The sequence below is a fragment of the Bison bison genome, unplaced genomic scaffold, assembly GCF_000754665.1.
Source record: "Bison bison bison isolate TAMUID 2011002044 unplaced genomic scaffold, Bison_UMD1.0 scf7180017864376, whole genome shotgun sequence".
In the NCBI taxonomy this organism is placed as follows: Eukaryota; Metazoa; Chordata; class Mammalia; order Artiodactyla; family Bovidae; genus Bison; species Bison bison.
In genome coordinates, this window is record NW_011494948.1 from 15071367 (window position 1) to 15092652 (window position 21286).

Genomic DNA, 21286 nt, shown 5'->3' on the forward strand with positions numbered 1-21286 from the left:
GTTTCTAAAAGAATACAATTCGTGAGACCAACAGTTTAAATGTGTTTCGTTGGTGTTTAAAATTCTACAAAGTATTATAAAGGATTTAGTAAGGCAGGGCAGACTTTCCCAGTAGTGTAGACATAGTGTTATTTGTGCTTTGCTTCTAGCTTGGGCATAGAGATTTTATTTTTTGTGTGTTATTAATAGTTTACATTTTCAATATACATCTTCGCTCTTTGTGTATATTCTTCCATGAAGATGATTGTAAAATCAAACTGTCCTAGGAGAGGAAAATAATTTTATGAACTAGTCAGTATTTGGCATTGTAATGAACTACTTGGTGGAAGACATTTTGCTAAAAGATTCATGCGCTTCTGTTTAACATTTTCTTTATTTTCTCTTCTTTGAATGAAATGAGAGGCTGGCAGATTCATTTATATCTCCACTTTTGTAGCTATAACCTCATTTAAGCTCATGTTTTTTACTTTTCTTTCAAAGAACTTCAATTAATTTTCACTTGAAGTCTTGGTAAACTTTTACTTTGATTTAGGGCTTCACAGAGTTTGATAAACTCCATAAGATTCCAGGAATAGCCCCTTACTTGTTTTAGATCACATGATAAGATAGGAGTGTAAGATAATACTTGCTCTAATCATTCTAAATGCTACACAGTGAGTAAAATCAAGTTTGTCCTCACCAAGGACACAATATCTAGCATGGCACATAATATGTATTCAGAAACTAGTTATTGAATGAATGAATGAAGCAGTACAGGATATTGTGAGTTTATTCTCACATTTGGGCTTTTATTTGGGGGTATTAAAAAAAGAATCAATTCAAGACTCCTAGATTATATAATTCACCAACAGTTGTTTTTTTTTATGACTGCCATTCATGGGTACATACCTTTGTGATGTCAGAAAGTCTGCCAGGCTACTGATAAGGAGCTCAGACTAAAAACCAAAATAAGGACTTTGTATGTTGTGTTGTGTATATTTATTTTCTGTCTTCAAGAGCTGAACTCATGTACCTTTGTGCTGCTTGTACTTTGAGTTATTCAGATTTTATTACAGATTAAAGTGTGAAGTGATTTGTGTGTTGGTTTTTTATGTTTGCTTACATTGGTATAAGTTGTCCTTTGGACTGTGTTTTTTCCCTTCAAATTTTCATTCTTTTCCACTGACATTTTGTTTTGGTTTATCTTCATGCTTGTAATCATATTAGGATTCCCCTGTTGTTCAGATAGCAGCTTTGGGATGTTCTATCCATCAGTTTTCTCCTAGTAAGGGAGATTCCTTCAGTGACCAGAGCCCACCTGGAGCAGAAGGGGAGAAATGTAGAGAAAGCCCCTCTCCGTCTGTCATTCTGACTCACTCTGTCCCTTCCTTTCTTCCCACCTTTTCCACTTTATCTTTCCTTCTCTTTCTCCTTCCCCCTCTCTCTTCCTGTAAGTACTTTTTTTTTCTGTTAAGTGCTTAGAATTTGTTGGCATGTAAGCCTGAATTAAATGTAATTTTCCCAAAGCATTTCTTAGGTTATTGCTATCCCATGTCACCTCACCTCAAATGCATTTTGTTTACCTAAAAATGAAGTCCAGTTGCCTTATACGGAGCCAAAGGTCTTTTAGAATTGGACCTCACTCTACTTTTCTGCCTCCCACACTCCAGGGAAACCAAACCACTTGTAGTTTCCTTCTCTGTTTCCAAGTTTTTCTATTTTTTTTTCCCTTTGTTCATGTTGTTCTTTCTGTCTTGAATTACTTTCTTTTTCATCTCTAATTTTAAAGTCTATTTTAGGAAATAAAGAATCAGTTTAAGTTATCCCATCTGTTGAGACTTTTTCTTCAAACGGGAGTCTGTTATTCCTTAAGTTCTTTATCTATACTGTCTTAAGAACTTTTATTTCTATTTTATATTTACTTCAGGTACATGTGCACAAATATTATCTCCATTAAAATATAAGCTTGTTGAAAATAGAGTCCATGTTTCAATTAATGTATTTTCTGAATTGCTTTTTTTTTCTCTTTTTTTTTTTAAATTTTATTTTATTTTTAAACTTTACAATATTGTATTGGTTTTGCCAAATATCGAAATGAATCCACCACAGGTATACATGTGTTCCAAGTGCTGGATACATTCATTCATTGACTCAGAATATATTTATTAAAGCTGTACTAGGCCTTAGAGATACTAATAAATAATAATAGATACTATTTTAAGTAGTTATAGTCCCAGCACTAGTTACTTTATGTCAAAGTATTACTTCTAATATCTGATAAGAAAGTATTTTTCATATTATAACAAGAGAATCTGAGGTTTTGAGAGGTTGACTCATTCATTAAACAAATATTTACTGAGTATCTGCTACATGCAAGACAAATAACTGAGCCAATACTGCAGTTTCTAAGTGAAAGCTGTTTTCTAAACCCAGCACTTTCTAGCTCCATTATACCACATTGTCAGTCCCTGCCTTTGAAAGCTCAAAAGTTGGTAAAAGATATAGACATAAGCAATAATAATTACAATAGCATTTGTTGAGTGCATTCAAAGGGTTAGGAGAGTATGGTGGTGGACATGACCAACATCTTAGGAGGACACTAAAGAAACCTTATTTAGTTGGTGCTGTTGGACAAGGATTATGAAGAATTACTAAAGATTGCTTTCCATTGAAGTTTTGAAGAGAATATGCAAAGTCAAGGAGGTATAAAAGAACCTCATATGATCTATCAGGACAAGAAGTTAGATGTGGCTAAAATGAAGGAGACGTTAAGTGCCGGAAGATAAATGGCTTTTTATGCTCACTTATTTATTAAATATTTGTCATTTGAGGGAGTGGGCTTTATATTATTTATATACCAGCCTTTGAAATGAGAAAGACAGATAGCCCTTTAATGATTATACAAGCTAGGAGAGAGTTAACCACATACCCAGATAATCACATTAAATGCTAAACTGTGCCAGGTGCCATATGGCTGCTTGGAGAAGGGAGAACTCTCGTCTGGGTAGGGGATTAGGAATAGTGGCCTGAAAGAAGAGAGTAATCTAACATTTGTACTGAGATTTGAGAGGTCAGTAAGAAATGGTTGGGGGAAAAGTAAAAGTGAAAAGTGAAGTGAAATTTATTTTATTTATTTATTTTTTTATGGTACAATATTCTTGGCTATATGCATCTTTTTTTTTTTCTTTTTCATTGGTTTATTTTTTTTAATTTTATTTTATTTTTAAACTTTACATAATTGTATTAGTTTAATCTAAAAGTCTCACCTGATTTAACATATCCATATGTTTGGATGATGAATCTGAATGTTTTCATTTTATGAATGGTAAGTAAGTACAGATTAAGTTCGTTACAAGTGGTATAATTTTGAAAGTGATTTACTTTTGACATTTGCTGCTTTAGATTGATTACTGTCAATTTTATCTTTGTCTTAGAATTTATTCTGTTGTTTGTTGATTTTTCAGAATTTTAAAGTTCAAGTCCTCAGCTTCCTCTGGAACCATACTCAAAACAAGGTACTATCAGAAGGGTGTCAGAGAAACAGAACCAAGCTGGAGTAGGAATTGTAATACAAGAATATTATAAGAATTATAGAATTGTGTTATAAAGAACTATAATATAAGAATAGGATAAAAATTTTAAATTTTTGATTTAAAAATTATGACTACAAGTTTAGACTTTAAAAATTATTCTTAATTTATGCCAGTTAATACATTTTCACCATAAAATGCACTTATTACTTTGTGATGCTGATGGATATGAAGAGGGACTATTGCCATTGTCTCTCATTTTTAATGGTCCTTTCTCTTTCCTGCTTTGCCCCTTCCCACCAATAAGCACATCAAATGAATAAAAAGCCCACTCCATTTTTTAATGTCATTTCCAATCAAGAAATATGGAGAAAAAAATGTCAGTGATATTGTACCCAACTCACGAGTGAAAAAGCTTAGATTCCAAAAGGTCAACTTTCCCTGTGAAGTAGCTGAAGAATCAGAGAAGAATCATATTTTTATGTTTAATGTCCCAACGAGGATAAATATTTGGTGCTTCTTTTGTGTCTGCCCAATGCTGTTTACTCTCTACTTTTAATTGGGACATACTAAGTGAGGCGTGAATACCATTTCCAAAGCACTGACTATAGAACATTAAGGTTGGTGAGGGAAAATTTTTTTTCTTCCTCCAGAGTTGATGTTTAATATATGCCATTTCTTTATTTTATAGGACCCAGTTGTCGCAAATGCTGCCTATAAATCTCTGTCACACTTTGGTGCCGGGGACCACACGATTCTTCATCTGCCTGAAGAGGTAGGGCTTTCTGCTTTCTCACTGCTGTCTCTTTTCTCCTGGATGTATAGCTTTATTTGTATCCCGCTATGGAAGAGAGTCTTACCTGTAACTCTAGATATATTGTCCTTAAAAGATAAGAATTTATATTCACTATTTGTTTTATCTGTTATAGATTGTAGAGGTCTTAGACGTCACAGATAGTGAATTTAAATCTCTTTGAAGCAAATGGAAGACATGTATGGAGCAAAATGTAGTCTCCATAAGGTGACCAGTTGTATGACTGTATTCCTGTGCCCAGAGCAGATCTGTGTCACTCTGGAACCACTTTACCTAAACCCAGACTACACAGAGTATGGTTTTCTATCACCTGGGCACCCAAAGATCTTTATTTGTGATGGAGACTTGAGATGCCTTGTGAAAACAATCTGCTATTTATTTGTTTTGAAATGATAGTCCTGGAGAACTGGGTGAAGAAGGTATCACTCTCTTTTAAGTGTTAACACATTATATGACATTTTCTCAGTTTTTAGACTAAAAACAACCAACCTTTTCTAACATCTACCTAATATAACCAGCTTTCAATTCTCAGGTAATATTAAGGAGTAAAGTGTATGGTTTCACGTTTAGTGTTACTGCTAATTCAAAAACATACAAATGTTTATTTTATTTTTTAAAGTTTTTTTTTTTATGTGGACCATTTTTAAAGTCTTTATTGATTTTTTTACAATATTTCTTCTGTTTTATGTTTTGTCCTAACTCCTCAGTTTAGTTCAGTTCAGTCGCTCAGTCATGTCCGACTCTTTGCCACCCCATGAACCACAGCACACCAGGCCTCCCTGTCCATCACCAGCTCCAGGAATCCTCCCAAACCTATGTCCATTGAGTCGGTGATGCCATCCAACCATCTCATCATCTGTTGTCCCCTTCTCCTCCTGCCCTCAATCTTTCCCAGCATCATGGTCTTTTCAAATGAGTGAGCTCTTCACATCAGATGGCCAAAGTACTGGAGTTTCAGCTTCAACATCAGTCCTACCAATGAATACCAGGACTAATCTCCTTTAGGATGGGCTGGTTGGATCTCCTTGCAGTCCAAGGGACTCTCAAGAGTCTTCTCCAACACCACAGTTCAAAAGCATCAATTCTTCGGCACTCAGTTTTCTTCACAGTCCAACTCTCACATCCATACATGACCACTGGAAAAACCATAGCCTTGTCTAGATGGACCTTTGTTGGCAAAGTAATGTCTCTGCTTTTTAATATACTATCTATGTTGATCATAACTTTCCTTCCAAGGAGTAAGCATCTTTTAATTCCATGGCTGCAGTCATCATCTGCAGTGATTTTGGAGCCCAGAAAAATAAAGTCAGCCACTGTTTCCACTGTTTCCCCATATATTTGCCATGAAGTGATGGGACCAGATGCCATGATTTTCGTTTTCTGAATGTTGAGCTAAATTTAAGCCAATTTTTTCACTCTCCTCTTTGACTTTCATCAAGAAGCTCTTTAGTTCTTCTTCACTTTCTGCCATAAGGGTAGTATCATCTGCATATCTGAGGTTATTGTTATTTCTCCCAGCAATCTTGATTCCAGCTTGTGCTTCTTCCAGCCCAGAATTTCTCACGACATACTCTGCATATAAGTTAAATAAGCAGGGTGACAATATACAGCCTTGACGTACTCCTTTTCCTATTTGGAACCAGTCTGTTGTTCCATGTCCAGTTCTAACTGTCGCTTCCAGACCTGCATATAGGTTTCTCAAGAGGCAGGTCAGGTGGTCTGGTATTCCCATCTCTTTCAGAATTTTCTATAGTTTATTGTGATCCACACAGTCAAAGGCTTTGGCATAGTCAATAAAGCAGAAATAGATATTTTTCTGGAACTCTCTTGCTTTTTTGATGATCCAGCAGCTGTTGGCAATTTGATCTCCCCAACCAGGGATCAAACCCCGAACCCCTGCACTGAAAGGCAAATCTTAACCACCGGACCACCAGAGAGGTCCCTACAAATGTTTATTGAATGCCATTAGAAAGTGAGCAAGACATTTTGTTAGAAGAAGTTATATGTAACATGACCCAGAATCCATTCTAGGGGTGAAATGGCAAGAAATTTTGTTATGAATTTCTTGGGATCCTCAAGCATTTTAAAATGGGTTGATTGTTTCTTCTGGATTGAGTTTATTCAACAATTAGATGCCAGTAGGAACCAGGCAAGCTTCTGTTTATTGAATTGAATTGAAGGGACTGATGATAGGCTCTTGTAAAACCAAATCCATCACAAGGCAGGATTTCCCGTGTTACTGAGAACTCAAAGACAGATCGGCCAGCTTGCCATGCAGTTATCACAAACAGGAAGTCTTAAGAAAAGATTTGTTCTTTGACTCATAACATTTAAAAAGATGGGATTTCAGACTGCACTATGGTGATCAGCAATACCCATAGCTTCTTTAAAAAAAGAAAGACAAAGGAAAAAGTTACATGTATATTTGATTTACAGACTCTTACCAATAGGTTAGCTACAGTTTCTAGAAAGATACTTTTTTGTTATTATTATTTTAAATAAGCATTTTCTAACTTAGATCACAACATAATGATTGCCTTATTTTTAGCTATTATTACTGAAATATTCCAGCTGGCATAATAGCTTTTATTAAATAACTGCCATATACTCTTTACTATTTAGTCTCCACCTCTTTAAATGTTGATATGTTTATATTTTATTCTGTGGTGGTTTAGTTGCTAAGTCATGTTCAACTATTCTGTGACCCCCAGGACAGTAGCCTGCCAGGCTCCTCTGTCCATGGGATTTCCCAGACAAGAATACTGGAATGGGTTGCCATTCCCTTCTCCAGGGGATCTTCCTGACCCAGGGATCGAGCCCATGTCTCCTCTATTGTAGGCAGATTCTTTACTGCTGAGCCACCAGGGAAGCCCTGTATTTTATCTTACTTGAGGGTTATGTTCAGTTTCTGATTATGTTTGTTAGAGTTAATACTCAGTTAAGTGCTATACTCAGTCAAATATTACTTTCTTAACCTCACTCCTATATCCTCAGATCCTTGAATAACCATAAATAGCTCTTTATATCTTCCAATGTAAAGAGTAGTGATGTAGAGTTGGGTTTATATATATGCTTGGGTTTTCACCAACAGAGCCTGAAGGTCTGTAAAGGAAATCTTTAAGACTTATTTTAGCCTTGCTTTTTCAACCTTTTTTTTCTGCCCTAACCCCCTTTTGGGATATGACTCACTTCTACAGGTATCTGGTTCACTGGTGGTAGTTTGGTGGTTAAGTCACTTAGTCACGTCCAACTCTTTGTGACCCCATGGACTGTAACCCACCAGGCTCCTCTGTCCACGGGATTTCCCAGGCAAGAATACTGGAGTGGGTTGCCATTTCTTTCTCCCGGGGATCTTTCCAACCCAAGAGTTGAACCTGGTCTCTTGTACTGTAGGTGGATTCTTTACTGACTGAGCCACCAGGGAATCATTCTCTCAACTGGGATTAAGATGAAAGGACTTAATGGTTTAAGAGTCTACCTCCCTCCAAGCCCCAGCTTCTGATATAGAGGACCTTCCTCCACATGAAGAAATCATTACTTCCAAAGCCACGCACCATCCATTCTTCTTTTTATTCATTACTGATTTTCAGTTTGGTTGTTTGAAGGACTAAAAGCCCCCAGAATGGTCAATATGTTCATATTCCAAACAAGTCCCCATAGGCAAAGGATGCAACCAGTCAGCTCCCGCCTCTGTGTTGTGGATGATGGCAGTAATGTGAAACTGACTCCCTTTCTCTGAAAGCACACTTTCAACTGTTTCAGAAGTCTCTCCAGGTAGGGACTTTTCTAGTTGTAAGATCCAAGATTCCTTCTTGTTATCAAGTTTACTCACTCTGCACCACGGGCAATTGGCTTACTCACAAAACTGAAGGCTACTTGTATACCTTTCCAGTGAAAGTGTTCCCGCAGTCTCTTTTTCTATTTGTGGAAACTTGTGAAATAATCTGTTAGCAAAACATTCTGTGAATTTCATGTAGAAAAAACATGTTAAAAAGATACAATGGGGACTTCCATGGTAGTCCAGTGGTTATGAATCCACCTTGCAACGTAGGAGAAACTAAGATCCCACATGCCACAGAGCAACTTAAGCCCGTGTGCCGCGACTAGAAAGTCTGTGAGCCACAATGAAAGATCCCGCACGAAAGATTCCCAGTGCCACAACTAAGACCTGATGCAGCCAACTAAATAAATATTTTTTAAAAATAAAAAAAGTAGATACAGTGGATAATTGGGCTTCCCTAGTGGCTCAGTGAAGAATCTACCTGCAATGAAGGAGACCTGGGTTTGATCCCTGGTTTGGGAAGATTTGGAGAAGGTAATAGCTGCCCACTGCAGTATTCTGGCCTGGAGAATTCCATGGATTGTATAGTCCATGAGGTTGCAAAGAGTCAGACACGACTGAGCGACTTTCACCTTCACAGTGGATAATATCCACATGTTTGCTTTTGTGGAATATAGTTCAACTACTTTTGTAAGTACACCTTTCTTTAAATTTACTGAAGAAAGATTTCTTGTTCATTGCTGCATCCACTTAAACTGTGAAACTTGTTGAAAGAAAGCTAACAGGCTGGTAAATCAAAAGCCATGAAAGGAGTGGCAGACATCAGCAGGAAGGTGTAGGGTTAAATGAAACAGTGCATGTAAGGTAAGATGGAAAATGTCTGTGGAGAGCAGAACTGAATAAGATACCATGTGAGCCAGGGATTTGAATACCAGATTCATTAACTCATCTTTCTTGTCACTGGTGTATTATTAGGAACTTCTGTGGATTGTTGTTCATAGACACTTAACAGTTGCATTGCTTTAATAATTATTTATTGGACATATATATACTAAGTGCTAGGCTGTCTTAGACTGAGCGACTGAACTGAACTGAACTGAGGCTGTCTTATGAGCTGGGAATGTTGAATGAATCCATGTGTTTATTCATTTGTAACAGTATTGTTAATCATTTGAAATGTGCACGTCTAAAATCGGTTAAAAAATTCAGTGGGGCTTCTTTGAGGACTTATTTCAATATTAAATAGAATGATTTTTTCCCCATTTAGTTTGTATTTCTTAGTCTTTTAGCTATTTATCCTTCTCCTTCACCTTCTTTAGCGCCCCCCCAACACCCCACAAATGAAACAAAAGGAAAAAACAAAACAAAACAAAAAAAACTATAGAGAATTGTGTTTCTGGTAAAACAGTCAATAATGGATAAACATTTCAGTTGATTCTTCTGTGACTTGGGTTCATTAAAAAATATTTGGCTGTTTAAAAATTGAACTTTTTATTATAAAGCTCTTAACATAGATTGTGTTGTTGATTTCTGGAGTTAATTTTAGAAGTGAGTAATATAAAAGAATTCATTATGCACCCTAGGTTGGTATTAATGTGGTGTAACCTGTTTGGCTTTGATTTAAGTGAATGTCATTGCATTCATCAGAAGCTATTTCTTTTTGTAAATGAATTTATGCAGATACTTGACATGTTCCAAATAAAATTCTCTGCTTATCCACAAACTCCTGGATTTTTATATGTTGCACACACAGAAGAATGGCAGAAAGGTTATCTGGCTCAGAACGTGTAGTGAAGCATTTTGTAGGATAAGCTTTTCAATATTCTACTTAAAGCAGATTTTAATAGTAATTTATTATTTTATATTTGGCTCTCCCTTTAAGTTTCTTTAACAAAGCTTAGCTGTAATTGGAAGGGCGTAGTTGGTGTCCGTATGTGCACACATGCATATGTGTGTGTGTGTGTGTGTATGTTCTGAAAAGAACCCCCCCTTTTTTTCCCCTGGATGTTTGAGTAGCTAATGTGATGCAGTTACCAACATTTTCTCATTTTAACAAGCATTCTTTCATAAGTCTTCCCTCGATTTTCCCTAGTTATACTCATGTTGATCTTATTCCATTGTTGCATACAAGTCAAGGGAAAAGGCTGGGACTAGTATAGGGAAGCTGGAACAAATGCTTGAAGAAAAGTGAGCGGAGGAGCAGGGATGTGTAATGAAGCCAGGGTCTAACAGTAAGTGCTAATCTGTTCAGGAGAATCAGCTCACTTTTGAAGAACCGTAATTGAAGGAGTAATCATACCATTATAAGTAGGCAGAGTATTTCTGTACTTAAATGACAGTACATTTCTAATTTCTTTGTTAAAATATATGCATATGTAAGATATAGACAAATGTTGTTAAATTAAATCATTTTTTACATATTATATATATATATTATAAGGTTGAGCAGAAACACTGGATAAGCTAAAATGTGTGCAAAAAAGATCATATTCTTTTATATGAAGTAATTCTGGAATTAAGAGTGTTTGGTTATCGGGTATAGTTCACACGCCAGTTCAGGTCCGTCTGAAGGGTGCGGCAGCTTCTACTTCTGTTTCCTATGCTTCCTCTTATGTGGCTACCTCCTCAGCTGCTCCCTCCTCCAGATCACACTCTCTCCCCTTTCCTCTCTTTCTTATAGCCTTCCTTCCTTTCTTTTTAAACAACTTTGAAAAGTGAAAGTGTTAGTCACTCAGTCGTGTCCAGCTCTTTGTGACCCCATGGACTGTAGCTCGTCAGGCTCCTCTGTTCATGGAATTCTCCAGGCAAGAATACTGGAGTGGATTACCATTCCCTTCCTCAGGGGATCTTCCCCACCCAGGGATCGAACCCAAGTCTTCTACATTGGCAGGTGGATTCTTTACCATCTGAGCCACCAACTTTATTGAGATATAATTTGCATCCCATAGGTTCACTCCTTTAAAGCATACAATTCTAGTGGTTTTAGTGTGTTCAAAGAATTGTTCGTGTAATCACTGAACTACCACAATCTAATTTTAGAACATTCTATTAGCCACCAATTCCCATTACCCTTCCCCCCCTCCCCAACACTATTAATATGCTTTCTGTCTCTAAAAATTTACCTGGCCTGAACTTTTCCTATAATGAAATCATATACTATGTGGTCTTTAGTGACTAGTTTTGTTCACTTAGCATAACATTTTCCAAGTTCATGAGTAACACATACCTGCATTTAATACCCACTTATGACTGAGTAATATTCCGTTGTATAGATATGCCATATGTGCTCATGGACATTTGAGTTGCTTCCATTTTTTTGGCTATTACCACTAATGTATTCACATTCATGAACATTGATGGGCAAGTTTTGTGTGGTCATTTATTTTTACTTCTTTTGGTCATATACCTAAGAGTAGGATTGTTTGGCAGTCCTACTGGGTAACTCTGCATTTAACTTTCTGAGAAACTGTCAAACTATTTTCCGCAGGGGCTGTACCATTTTACATTCCTATGAACAGTGTATAAGGGTTCTGATTTCTCCACAATTGCACCATCCCTCTGAGTTTGCATCTTAGCTTAAGGGTTTAGTGCTGCCTTCCACCTCCCAGAGTCCCCTATCTCTGTGAACATGACATGCTGCAGAGTTTCCCAGTGCTGTGGTACTCTGGGGGCTTCCCAGGTGGCACTAGTGGGAAAGAACCCACCTGCCAATGCAAATGCAGGAGACATAAGAGACACGAGTTCAATCCCTGGTCAGGAAAATCCCTGGGAGGAGGGCATGGCAACCCACTCCAGTATTCTTGCCTGGAGAATCCCATGGGCAGAGGAGCCTGGGGGGCAACAGTCCATAGGGTCTCAAAGAGTCAGACATGAATGAAGTGACTTAGCGTGCACACACTGATGCTCTGGTGTGGAACCAGTGTTATGCATGTAGTCTCCAGCTGTAAGCATTATTGTCTATTTCCCCCTGTATGCCCTTTGAATACTTTTTTCAGTTTTTACTATGATTTGTAAAAAGTCAAGAAGCAAGGTAAACGGACCCAGAACCAACTCCTTTTGGGGAACTTTTTAGGCAGCTAGGACTAGTTAAAATCTCTAAGATAGAGGATGTCTCTGGCAGTCCAGTGGTTAAGAATCCTCCCTTCTACTGCAGGGAGTGTGGGTTCTGTTCCTGGTCAGGGAACTAAGATCCCACATGCCACATGTATGGCCAAAAAAAAAAAATCTCTACGATATCTCTTGATGATACTAAATGTGGCAAATTCCAATTATACAAGCAGACCAGAGATGCTCAGAAAATCCTCCTTGTCAGAAACAAAAGGTTTGCAAATGTGCCACGGTTTCTCTGGTATACACTGATAGCAGCAAATGCGGGCATGCCCTCCACAGAGCATGTTATCTCTGTAATTATGGCTGGCTCAGTCCTCTGAGAATTAGGTCCTCAAGATTGAATCAGAATTAAATCTTGTCTTGGAAAGTACTCAGTAGTCAGGCTGCTTTCACTCCTTCACTAGCAAAAAAGAACACTAGTTATGGTTGAAAGGCTTCATCAGAGTTGAGGTTATTATACTTGAGAAACATTTTATCCCTGTTTTCTTTTATCTCCTTGCAAGTTTCCTGACTCAGTGCAGTTCCTAAATGGAACAATGCTTTGGGGACCTATGAAGAAGGCAGTCTGCAGGAATTGTTAATTATTTCTAAAAATAACTCTGGGAGACAGACTAATGGTAATGACTGGGTTCTGGCACTTTATGGTTATAGCAACCACTTTTATATATTTTGATTTCCTCCCCTAATGCTTAATTATCTCCATGGGCATGACAATGGTATGTCATTGAAAGTATTAAAAATTTAATTAATTGCTTGACAGTTATATCTTGTGGAAATTACAATAGTGGTAATCTTTCTACCTTTTTAATTTTTGGTTCAAATAAACCTAACTAATCACAAATCTTCAAATGGCAAATTAGACACAGTAAAGTAGAGCTACCAATTACAGATTTTAGTGTTTTTATATTCTCTTGCAACAAACTGTAGAGTCAAACAATAAGTCAACTAAAGCATTCTGTGTCTTCCTGATCTCTACTATATATCCTACTAGAAGATTTTAAGCTTTATCATAGAAATATAGCTAAAATCACCGATTTAAAAAAAATGTATTCAGACAAGGCAAATATCTAATTATAAATGATAGAAGTTCAATATACTGAATGTGTTTGCATTTCATTGTCTGATGGCGTAAAATTTTTATTAGTTTTCTCTAGTAATCATTGCTTATGCTGGTTTATGATGATTTTCTTACTATATTACCATTAGTTCTTTACATTCATCTGGGAGTGTATCTAATAAGATGATTAGAATTTACTATTTAGTTAATTTGAAAATGAATAGATTTTGAAAATCAATTTTAATGATCTTTAGACATTGTAGAGCAATGAGTCTCAATGAACTTTGAAAAGGGCAAGTAAAAGGTTTTAGTATCACCTTCTCTATCATTTCAGGTAAGACCAGAAATCCAAACTCCTGATGACCTAGATGAAGATGAAGATGAGGAGGGTGATGAAAAAGAGGTGGATCTTTCCATTCCCGGCTCTTGCTATCTCAAACTTTTGTCACTCACAGCTCCTTCAGTTTTACCAGGTGGGAAAACTGGTAAAAAAAACTTTTGTCCTATTTGGTGGGACAAAAGCTAGCATTTTTTTGTGTGTGTGCTTTTTTCTTCCTACTTCTCTAATTAATTGTGCTCTTTTGTGACATATGCATAGTCTAGCTTACTTTAGTCTTAAATACTTATATTCTATCTGTGTCCTACAGGGACTCCTTGAGATAGTATGGTGTTCCAAACACACTGAAAAATGTTAGACTTAAAACTAAACTGGATAACTAGTTTAAACAATCATTTTCACTGGAAAATTTAAATTCATTTTAAAAGTTAAATTTACTCTACAAGACAGATTTGCAGTGTGACTCTTAAGTTACTGAGTCAAATGGTTCTTTACCTTATTTATAAACTGAATGAAAAGATCATTAGAATCTTCAGGAATTTCTTGGGTAGTTTCATCACATTTCCTGGCAGTCCAGTGGTTAAGACTCAGCCTTCTAATGCAGGGGCTGTGGGTTCGATCCCTGGTCAGGGAACTAAGATCTCATATGCTTTTAGGCTTCCCTGGTGGCTCAGATGGTGAAGAATCCACCTGCAATGTGGGAGACCTGGGTTCAGGGTTGGGAAAATCCCCTGGAAAAGGGAATGGCTATCCACTCTAGTAATATTCTTGCCTGGAGAATTCTGTGGACAGAGGAGCCTGGTAGGCTACAGTCCTGCTGCTGCTGCTAAGTCGCTTCAGTCATGTCTGACTCTGTGCGACCCCAGAGATGGCAGCCCACCAGGCTCCCCCGTCCCTGGGATTCTCCAGGCAAGAACACTGGAGTGGGTTGCCATTTCCTTCTCCAATGCATGAAAGTGAAAAGTGAAAGTGAAGTCGCTCAGTCGTGTCCGACTCCTAGCAACCCCATGGACTGCAGCCTACCAGGCTCCTCCATCCATGGGATTTTCCAGGCAAGAGTACTGGAGTGGGGTGCCATTGCCTTCTCCAGGCTGTAGTCCAAGAGGTTGCAAAGAATCACACATGACTGAGTGACTTTCACTTCACTTCATCATTAGAAATATATTCTTCCTTTAGAATTACTCTAAAGAAATGGTGGTACCAATATTTGAGAACTATCCATTAATGCTTTTTAAAAATAGATTAAGTTACATGGTCATTTAGTTTTGATATAAAGTGTATAGGACCTTGACTCTTAAATAATTATTCTAATTATATCCAATTATTCCAATTCAATATTAGCCAACGTTTTTACAAGCATGCATTTATTACCTTTTTCAGTCTGAAATCTACCCTGAATATTCATGGATGTAAAAATTAAGTTCAGTAAACTCAGAAAATGTCATCTTTGTCTTCTCACTAATGATCATAGTCTTCTCACTTCATAATCTCACTGGCCTGTAATGTTAGAGATTTTTTGGTGGTTTTAAAAAATAATTAATTAATTAATTTGACTGCATCAGGTCTTTACTTGTGGCGTGCAGGATCTGTTAGTTGTGGCAACATGTGGGATCTAGTTCCCTAAACAGGAATCGAACCCAGGCGCCCTCATTGGGAGCACAGAGTCTTAGCCACAGGACCACCAGGGAAGTCCCATGTTAGACGTTTTTATCCTCGGTTTCATCCTACATGGAGATCCCTGAGGAATTCAGCCAAATACATTTAGTATTTATTGCTAGAGCATGCTTCTGTCCCTAAGTCCTGCCTCCTTTCATTAGAGAAAACCGAACGGTACACCTTAGACAGAGTTCATCTTTTCTTTCCCCCGTATGTCCAGTACAAGCCTTAAAGACTTGTTGCCATTTTCTTTCTCCTGTTCATCCCCACTTCTTACCTCAAGGCTCCTCAGAGTCTAGGACCTCCCAAATCCCCTGTGGTTAATAGTGGGTCCAAAGAGGAAAAACGCCTCCAGTTATCCAAATTTCCACCTATATCCCCAGATAACCGAAGAGTTCAAAGTCCTCTTGGGTTTTTAAAATGACATTGTTCCCTCTTAAATGGACCCTTACTCTAGTCTCCTGGCACTAGAAACAGGAGAAGGGGTATGTTTGTGGCCGAGGTATACTGTTGTTTCTGTCCATTCCGTATGTGCAGAGCTGTGATGGCCGTTAACTGGCTCTTCTGCATGTTTGTACTTGATATTTACTAGTATCTGTCCCTAAGGAAGAAGAGGAGGAGTTGAGATTATCTGTATCTATTTGAGAAAATTCAATAATTAGAGTCAGTCAGGTGAATGACCTAGAGGCTGACTGTGTTTGACAGACCATGTCACCACGAGCAAAGTTCTTCATTTTTTTTTAAAATTTTATTTTATTTTTAAACTTTACATAATTGTATTAGTTTTGCCAAATATCAAAATGAATCCACCACAGGCATACATGTGTTCCCCATCCAAGGGTTCAAGTTCTTCATTTTTTGTTGCCTCTTATTCCCTGTGATTGTAAGAACCATGAAAAGACACTGCCTTAGAGATGTACAACCTAAGTACAGGGTGGATGATATATTTTAAGTTTCTAGGTACAGCAGGTAGAAGACTGAATTGCAGTGAATGTAAACTAACCCTGGCCCTTTTCTTCTTATTCCTTTCAAGTGAACAAAAGCAGTTGCAAAGTAAATCCAGTGATTTGAATTATTTTAAATAGGGATGTAACTGCTGTCGCTGCTAAGTCGCTTCAGTCGTGTCTGACTCTGTGCAACCGCATAGACGGCAGCCCACCAGGCTCTCCCATCCCTGGGATTCTCCAGGCAAGAGTACTGGAGTAGGGTGCCATTGCCTTCTCCATATGCTGTAAAAGATTTTTTAATTTTGAAATAATTTCATACTTATCAGAAGTTGCAAAATTAGAGAGTACTTTTACCCAGCTATTCCCATTGATAACATCTCACATAACTTTAGTTCATTATTAATACCAGGGAATTCACTTTCATACTGTTAATTAAACTATAGACCTACTTGGCTTTCATCAATTTTTTTTTTACAGTGTATAAGTTTTGGGAATTAGCCTTTTTAAAAAGCTCAGTATAACATCTAAGACCCATCCAAGTAGTTATCTGTATCAATTGTTCTTTTTTTATTGCTAAGTAATATTCCATTTTGAGATGTACCCAGATGGCATTAGCAGTAAAGAACCCACCTACAAATGCAGGAATTGTCAGAGACACAGGTTCGATCCCTGGGTAAGGAAGATCCCCTGGAGAAGGGCACAGCAACCCACTCCAGTGTTCTTGCCTGGAGAATCCCTTGGACAGAGGAGCCTGACAGGCTATAGTCCACAGGGTCACCAAACTGAACCGACTTCACACGCACATAAAATGTACCATAGTTTGTCTATGTCCTCATCTGTTGGAAGACATTTGTTTTATGTCTAACACTCTGTGTCCTACAGCTCTTTTCAAATCCTCACTTGATCATCTGGAAGGAAGAGACTAGGGCAAGGTTCAAAGACAATGGGGAAAATTCCTAGTTGTTAGCTTTTTCAAGCTAGCAACTTGGGACGGATGGTACTGTACATATCAGTTGCATGCATGGTATTTTACTTTCATTTAAACTGCTCTCAGGCCTGAAATTATTAGGCCTTAGTTCTCTGAAGTGCCTGACAAATAGACAAATTTTCATTTCTGGGTTAGTCTATGTGGAGATGTATACTTATCTCTTGGCATATATTATCTTTTACCAGAATAGGATCCCTTCTGTCCTCACAAGCACATAATTCTTAGGTACATTCTGAAAAGTCTAGACTCCTCCCAGCTTGAAGCAGTCATTCATGTGGTCGTGTATATAGGACTTGGGATATGTGACCTGCCAATGCAAATTACCCACATTTTTCATTCAGATGATATATTGGTCAGGGTCTTCACAGGAAATTCAGAGGGAATAGTTGAGAGTTTAATAAAGGACTGCTTAAAGGTGTGCAGTCAAGGTTAAAGAAAATTCACAAGCAATAGTGGATCATCTCAGAATGGCAAATGTCTCTCAGCCTAAGAGGTAAAGGAAGGTAATAGTTACGAGAATAAGAGAGAGCTTCTGTGTCATAAATAGGTCTGCCTAAGGGGAGTCAGGCGGAGAAGGCAATGGCACCCCACTTTGTACTCTTGCCTGGAAAATCCCATGGACGGAGGAGCCTGGTAGGCTGCAGTCCATGGGGTTGCTAGGAGTCGGACACAACTGAGCAACTTCCCTTTCACTTTTCACTTTCATGCATTGGAGAAGGAAATGGCAACCCACTCCAGTGTTCTTGCCTGGAGAATCCCAGGGACGGGGGAGCCTGGTGGGAGGCCATCTATGGGGCCGCACAGAGTCAGACATGACTGAAGCGACTTAGCAGCAGCAGCAGCAGCAAGGGGAGTCAGGACCTTCAAAAGAGTGATACAGGCATCCTGGAGCAGTCCTGCAGGAGGATGTCTAGGGAGCAACATGCCCTCACCTCTGTTCTCAGCCTCTGATCTCCTACCAGTATCTCCCATTGAGTGGAGCCAGCTGAAAGCCAGAGGACAAGGGAGCCTAGTGATGCTGTTGTGAAACGTTATTCTTCCAGGGCACAGAGCAGGGTTGGGAGGGTGGATCTGGAGGGCAAAATGGAAAACTTACAACATAGGTGTTCTCTGGACTTTGAATGGAGAAGCTTGGTTGTGCCTAGAAAGGCTCTATATAAGAATGACAGAACTGGGTATGTAATCCATGTTCCGTGAGTATTTGCTGCCTTTAATTTAACTGTGGTCTTTTAAAGGGGACATTTAGACCTGTTCAGAATGAAATTCTAGTTCAGGTGGGTGGACTCTTGCTTTTTCTTCCTATAAGAAGAGGCACATGCAGTGGTTTCCTTTTTTGTTTCCCTTATGATTTGTTTAGCTTTATTTTTTTGTTGCTGTTTTTGTTCTGCATTGGGCAACCTCTAGTGGTCCTTGGGAAAATAACACTTGAATATAAACCTATAGTGTTAATCAAGTATTTTGCTTGAATATCCTGTCGTCTTCTGGTCCTGGATCACTATATTCCCTTATAATAAGTAAAGATGTCAAGCAATAAGGATCTTGGGCTTAATTAGAAGGAACACAAATAAATAATGGATTCGTTTTTAAAAATAAGTGTACTGATATTACTACACAATGAAGGACAGTCATAAAAGGCTCTTTCTAAATGATAAGAAAGAGCCAGTCACATGGCAATAAAGGATTAGTGTGTTCCAGGTAGAAGGAATAGCAAGTGCAGTGGCCTTGTCTTAGGTATGAGCTTTGTGTTATTGAGGAATGGAGTAAAGCCCATGTGAAAATGTGCCTTTAACATAGCTAGGAAGGAAGGCAGGCAGGTGGTAGAGATGTAGTCAGGAGAGTCGGGGGCCGAGTCATAGGAAGCTTTGATGTTGTTCTGTGGACAGTGAAACACCAGAAGGTGTTAGAGATGGAAATGACATAAAATTCTAGCTTTGGAGTAGAGGCTGGTTTGGAGGAGTAGTCATGAGGAGAAGAAATCAAGAAACAAGTTTTTAAATTCATCCAAATGAGAAAAAGAGAAGATAATGACTGGGCAAGTAGCAGTAAAAATGGAAAGGGGTGGATTTGAGATATATTTTAAAAGATAGATCTAAAAGGACTTGCTAATGAATTACATATACAAACTATGAGAAAGAGGAATTACGAATGACCAGGTTTTTAAACTTGCATAACTGAGTGCCATGTTCTGGTTTTAGGAAGACTAAGAATAGGATGAGAATCAAGACTTGTTCTTTTACTTTGTGAAATTTGATCAAAAATATAGCTAAGTTGTTGTTTTTGTGGGTGTGTGTATATGACTTAAGAATGAATGTTTCTCTTCTAGCATACGATATTTACTTTTGATCTCCTTTTATTTCTTTCAGCTTTGGAGGAATTTTTTACATCACTTGTGAAGCAAGAAATGGTGAATATGCCCCGTGGGGTGTATCACTCTGCATTGAAAGGAGGTGCCCGCTTAGATCAAGGAAAGACTGTAGCAGGAATCCCCAATTTTATGTTGAAAATGTACGAAACAAACAAGCAGCCAGGTTTGAAACCTGGCCTTGCGGGTAAGCGATACATCAGTGTATAGGTTTTTAATGTACCGATTTAAGCTTCTCTTCCAAGTAGGATGTGATTGGGCGTGGAAGGGCATCGCTGCTGCTGCCCACATCTAGACACACTGGATAAATTACAAATATGAATCACATCTTAAAGCCATTTAGAGAACTGCAGAAGCAAAGACATAAATAAAAGCAAAGAAGAGATAGACTGAAATTACAGAATAGGGGGAACATTTTAGAGGTTTCCGATTTTTTAGGTTGTTCCCTGCCCCACGCACTGGCCCCCACCTCATAGGGGATGTTCACCCGTTTTGGTTGTGGACTGGAACCGGGAATTGGCTCAGGCAGAGGCCTGTTGGAGGCTAGAAAAACCGATAAAGCTTTTAGTGGCATGAAGGGACTAGGGTGATGTGGTGATTAATTTTATGTATCATCTTAATTGGGCTAAATGACACTCAGATAACTGATAAATATGATTCTGAGTGTGTCTGTACATGAGTTTCCAGAAGAGGTTAGCATTTGAGTCGGCAGACTGAGTAAAGATCATCAGTGTGGGTCGGCAACATCCAAACCATTGAAGACCTGAATAGAATGAAAAGACAGAGGAAGGGTGAAGCTTGGAGATCCATCTTCTCCTGCCTTTGGACGGTGGTGCTCCTGGTTCTTGGGCTTCCTGACTCAGACTGAATTACACCACTGGCTTTCCTGGTTCTCTCGTTTGCAGACAGAAGATTGTGGGACCTCTCAGCCTCAAAATTCTTGCGAATCAATTGCCGTAAAAAAAAAAAAAATCTCTACTTGCTTATCTACGTATCTATATCTATACATATCTTGTTAGTTCTGTTTTTCTGAAGATTCTAACTAACATAGGTGACAAACTGGAGATTTTCCTCTTGAGATATTTGGTGAGTTTGGAGTTTGCACTGAAAGTTAAAGAGCTAGGCTGATGCTTCTGAAAGGCAGTGGTCTCCAGTCTTACAGTACTTGGAAAACAAAGACTGACTAGGAGAATGGGCCTGAAAACCAAGTACACAAATAGTGAGTTGATACTGGAGATCTACAGGTCTTTTCACCTGGTTGCCTTTACTCATTTTGGCCTCAGTTAGAAGCTGAAATTCAGGCTTGACCTTAACAAGAGGGTGATACAGGAGGCAGAGAAACCAACAGAGATCCTGACATTTTTGTGGTAACCCTAGTGACAAAACTGAGCTGGAGGGACTTCAAGCACACAGCATGTTTCTCCCTTAAGGTATTTGTCAAATTTTGAAGCTTTGTGGGATGGGAATTTAGAAGGTAACCTGAAAACTTCTGAGGACAGATGTAAATCTCTGAATCTCCCGTAATCTTCCCATACTGAAGAGTCAAAGACCGATTAGGCTGTCAGTTGAAAATCTTGAAGAAGGTGTGCCCTAGAAACAGGGTTGAACCAGAGGTAGACTGAGATTTACCAAAGCTATAATCAAGCCTGGCTCAGTTAAATCCCCAATTCAGTTGAGATGGTCAGTCCTTCACTCTGCCTAACAGAGGAGAAACTCCTCTCAGAT

At 38.4% G+C, this 21286-nt stretch overlaps 1 protein-coding gene across 3 annotated transcripts in view; it reads left to right on the forward strand.

Moving 5' to 3' along the window:
* The window catches only part of FOCAD (focadhesin), a 295859-nt gene that overhangs the window by 168890 nt on the left and 105683 nt on the right, over positions 1-21286 (forward strand). For all 3 annotated transcript variants that reach the window (XM_010857081.1, XM_010857080.1, XM_010857079.1), the window contains 4 exons: positions 3444-3494; positions 4201-4284; positions 13606-13744; positions 19563-19748. In XM_010857081.1, coding sequence (XP_010855383.1) covers positions 3444-3494; positions 4201-4284; positions 13606-13744; positions 19563-19748 — 460 coding nt within the window. The remainder of the gene's footprint in view (positions 1-3443; positions 3495-4200; positions 4285-13605; positions 13745-19562; positions 19749-21286) is intronic.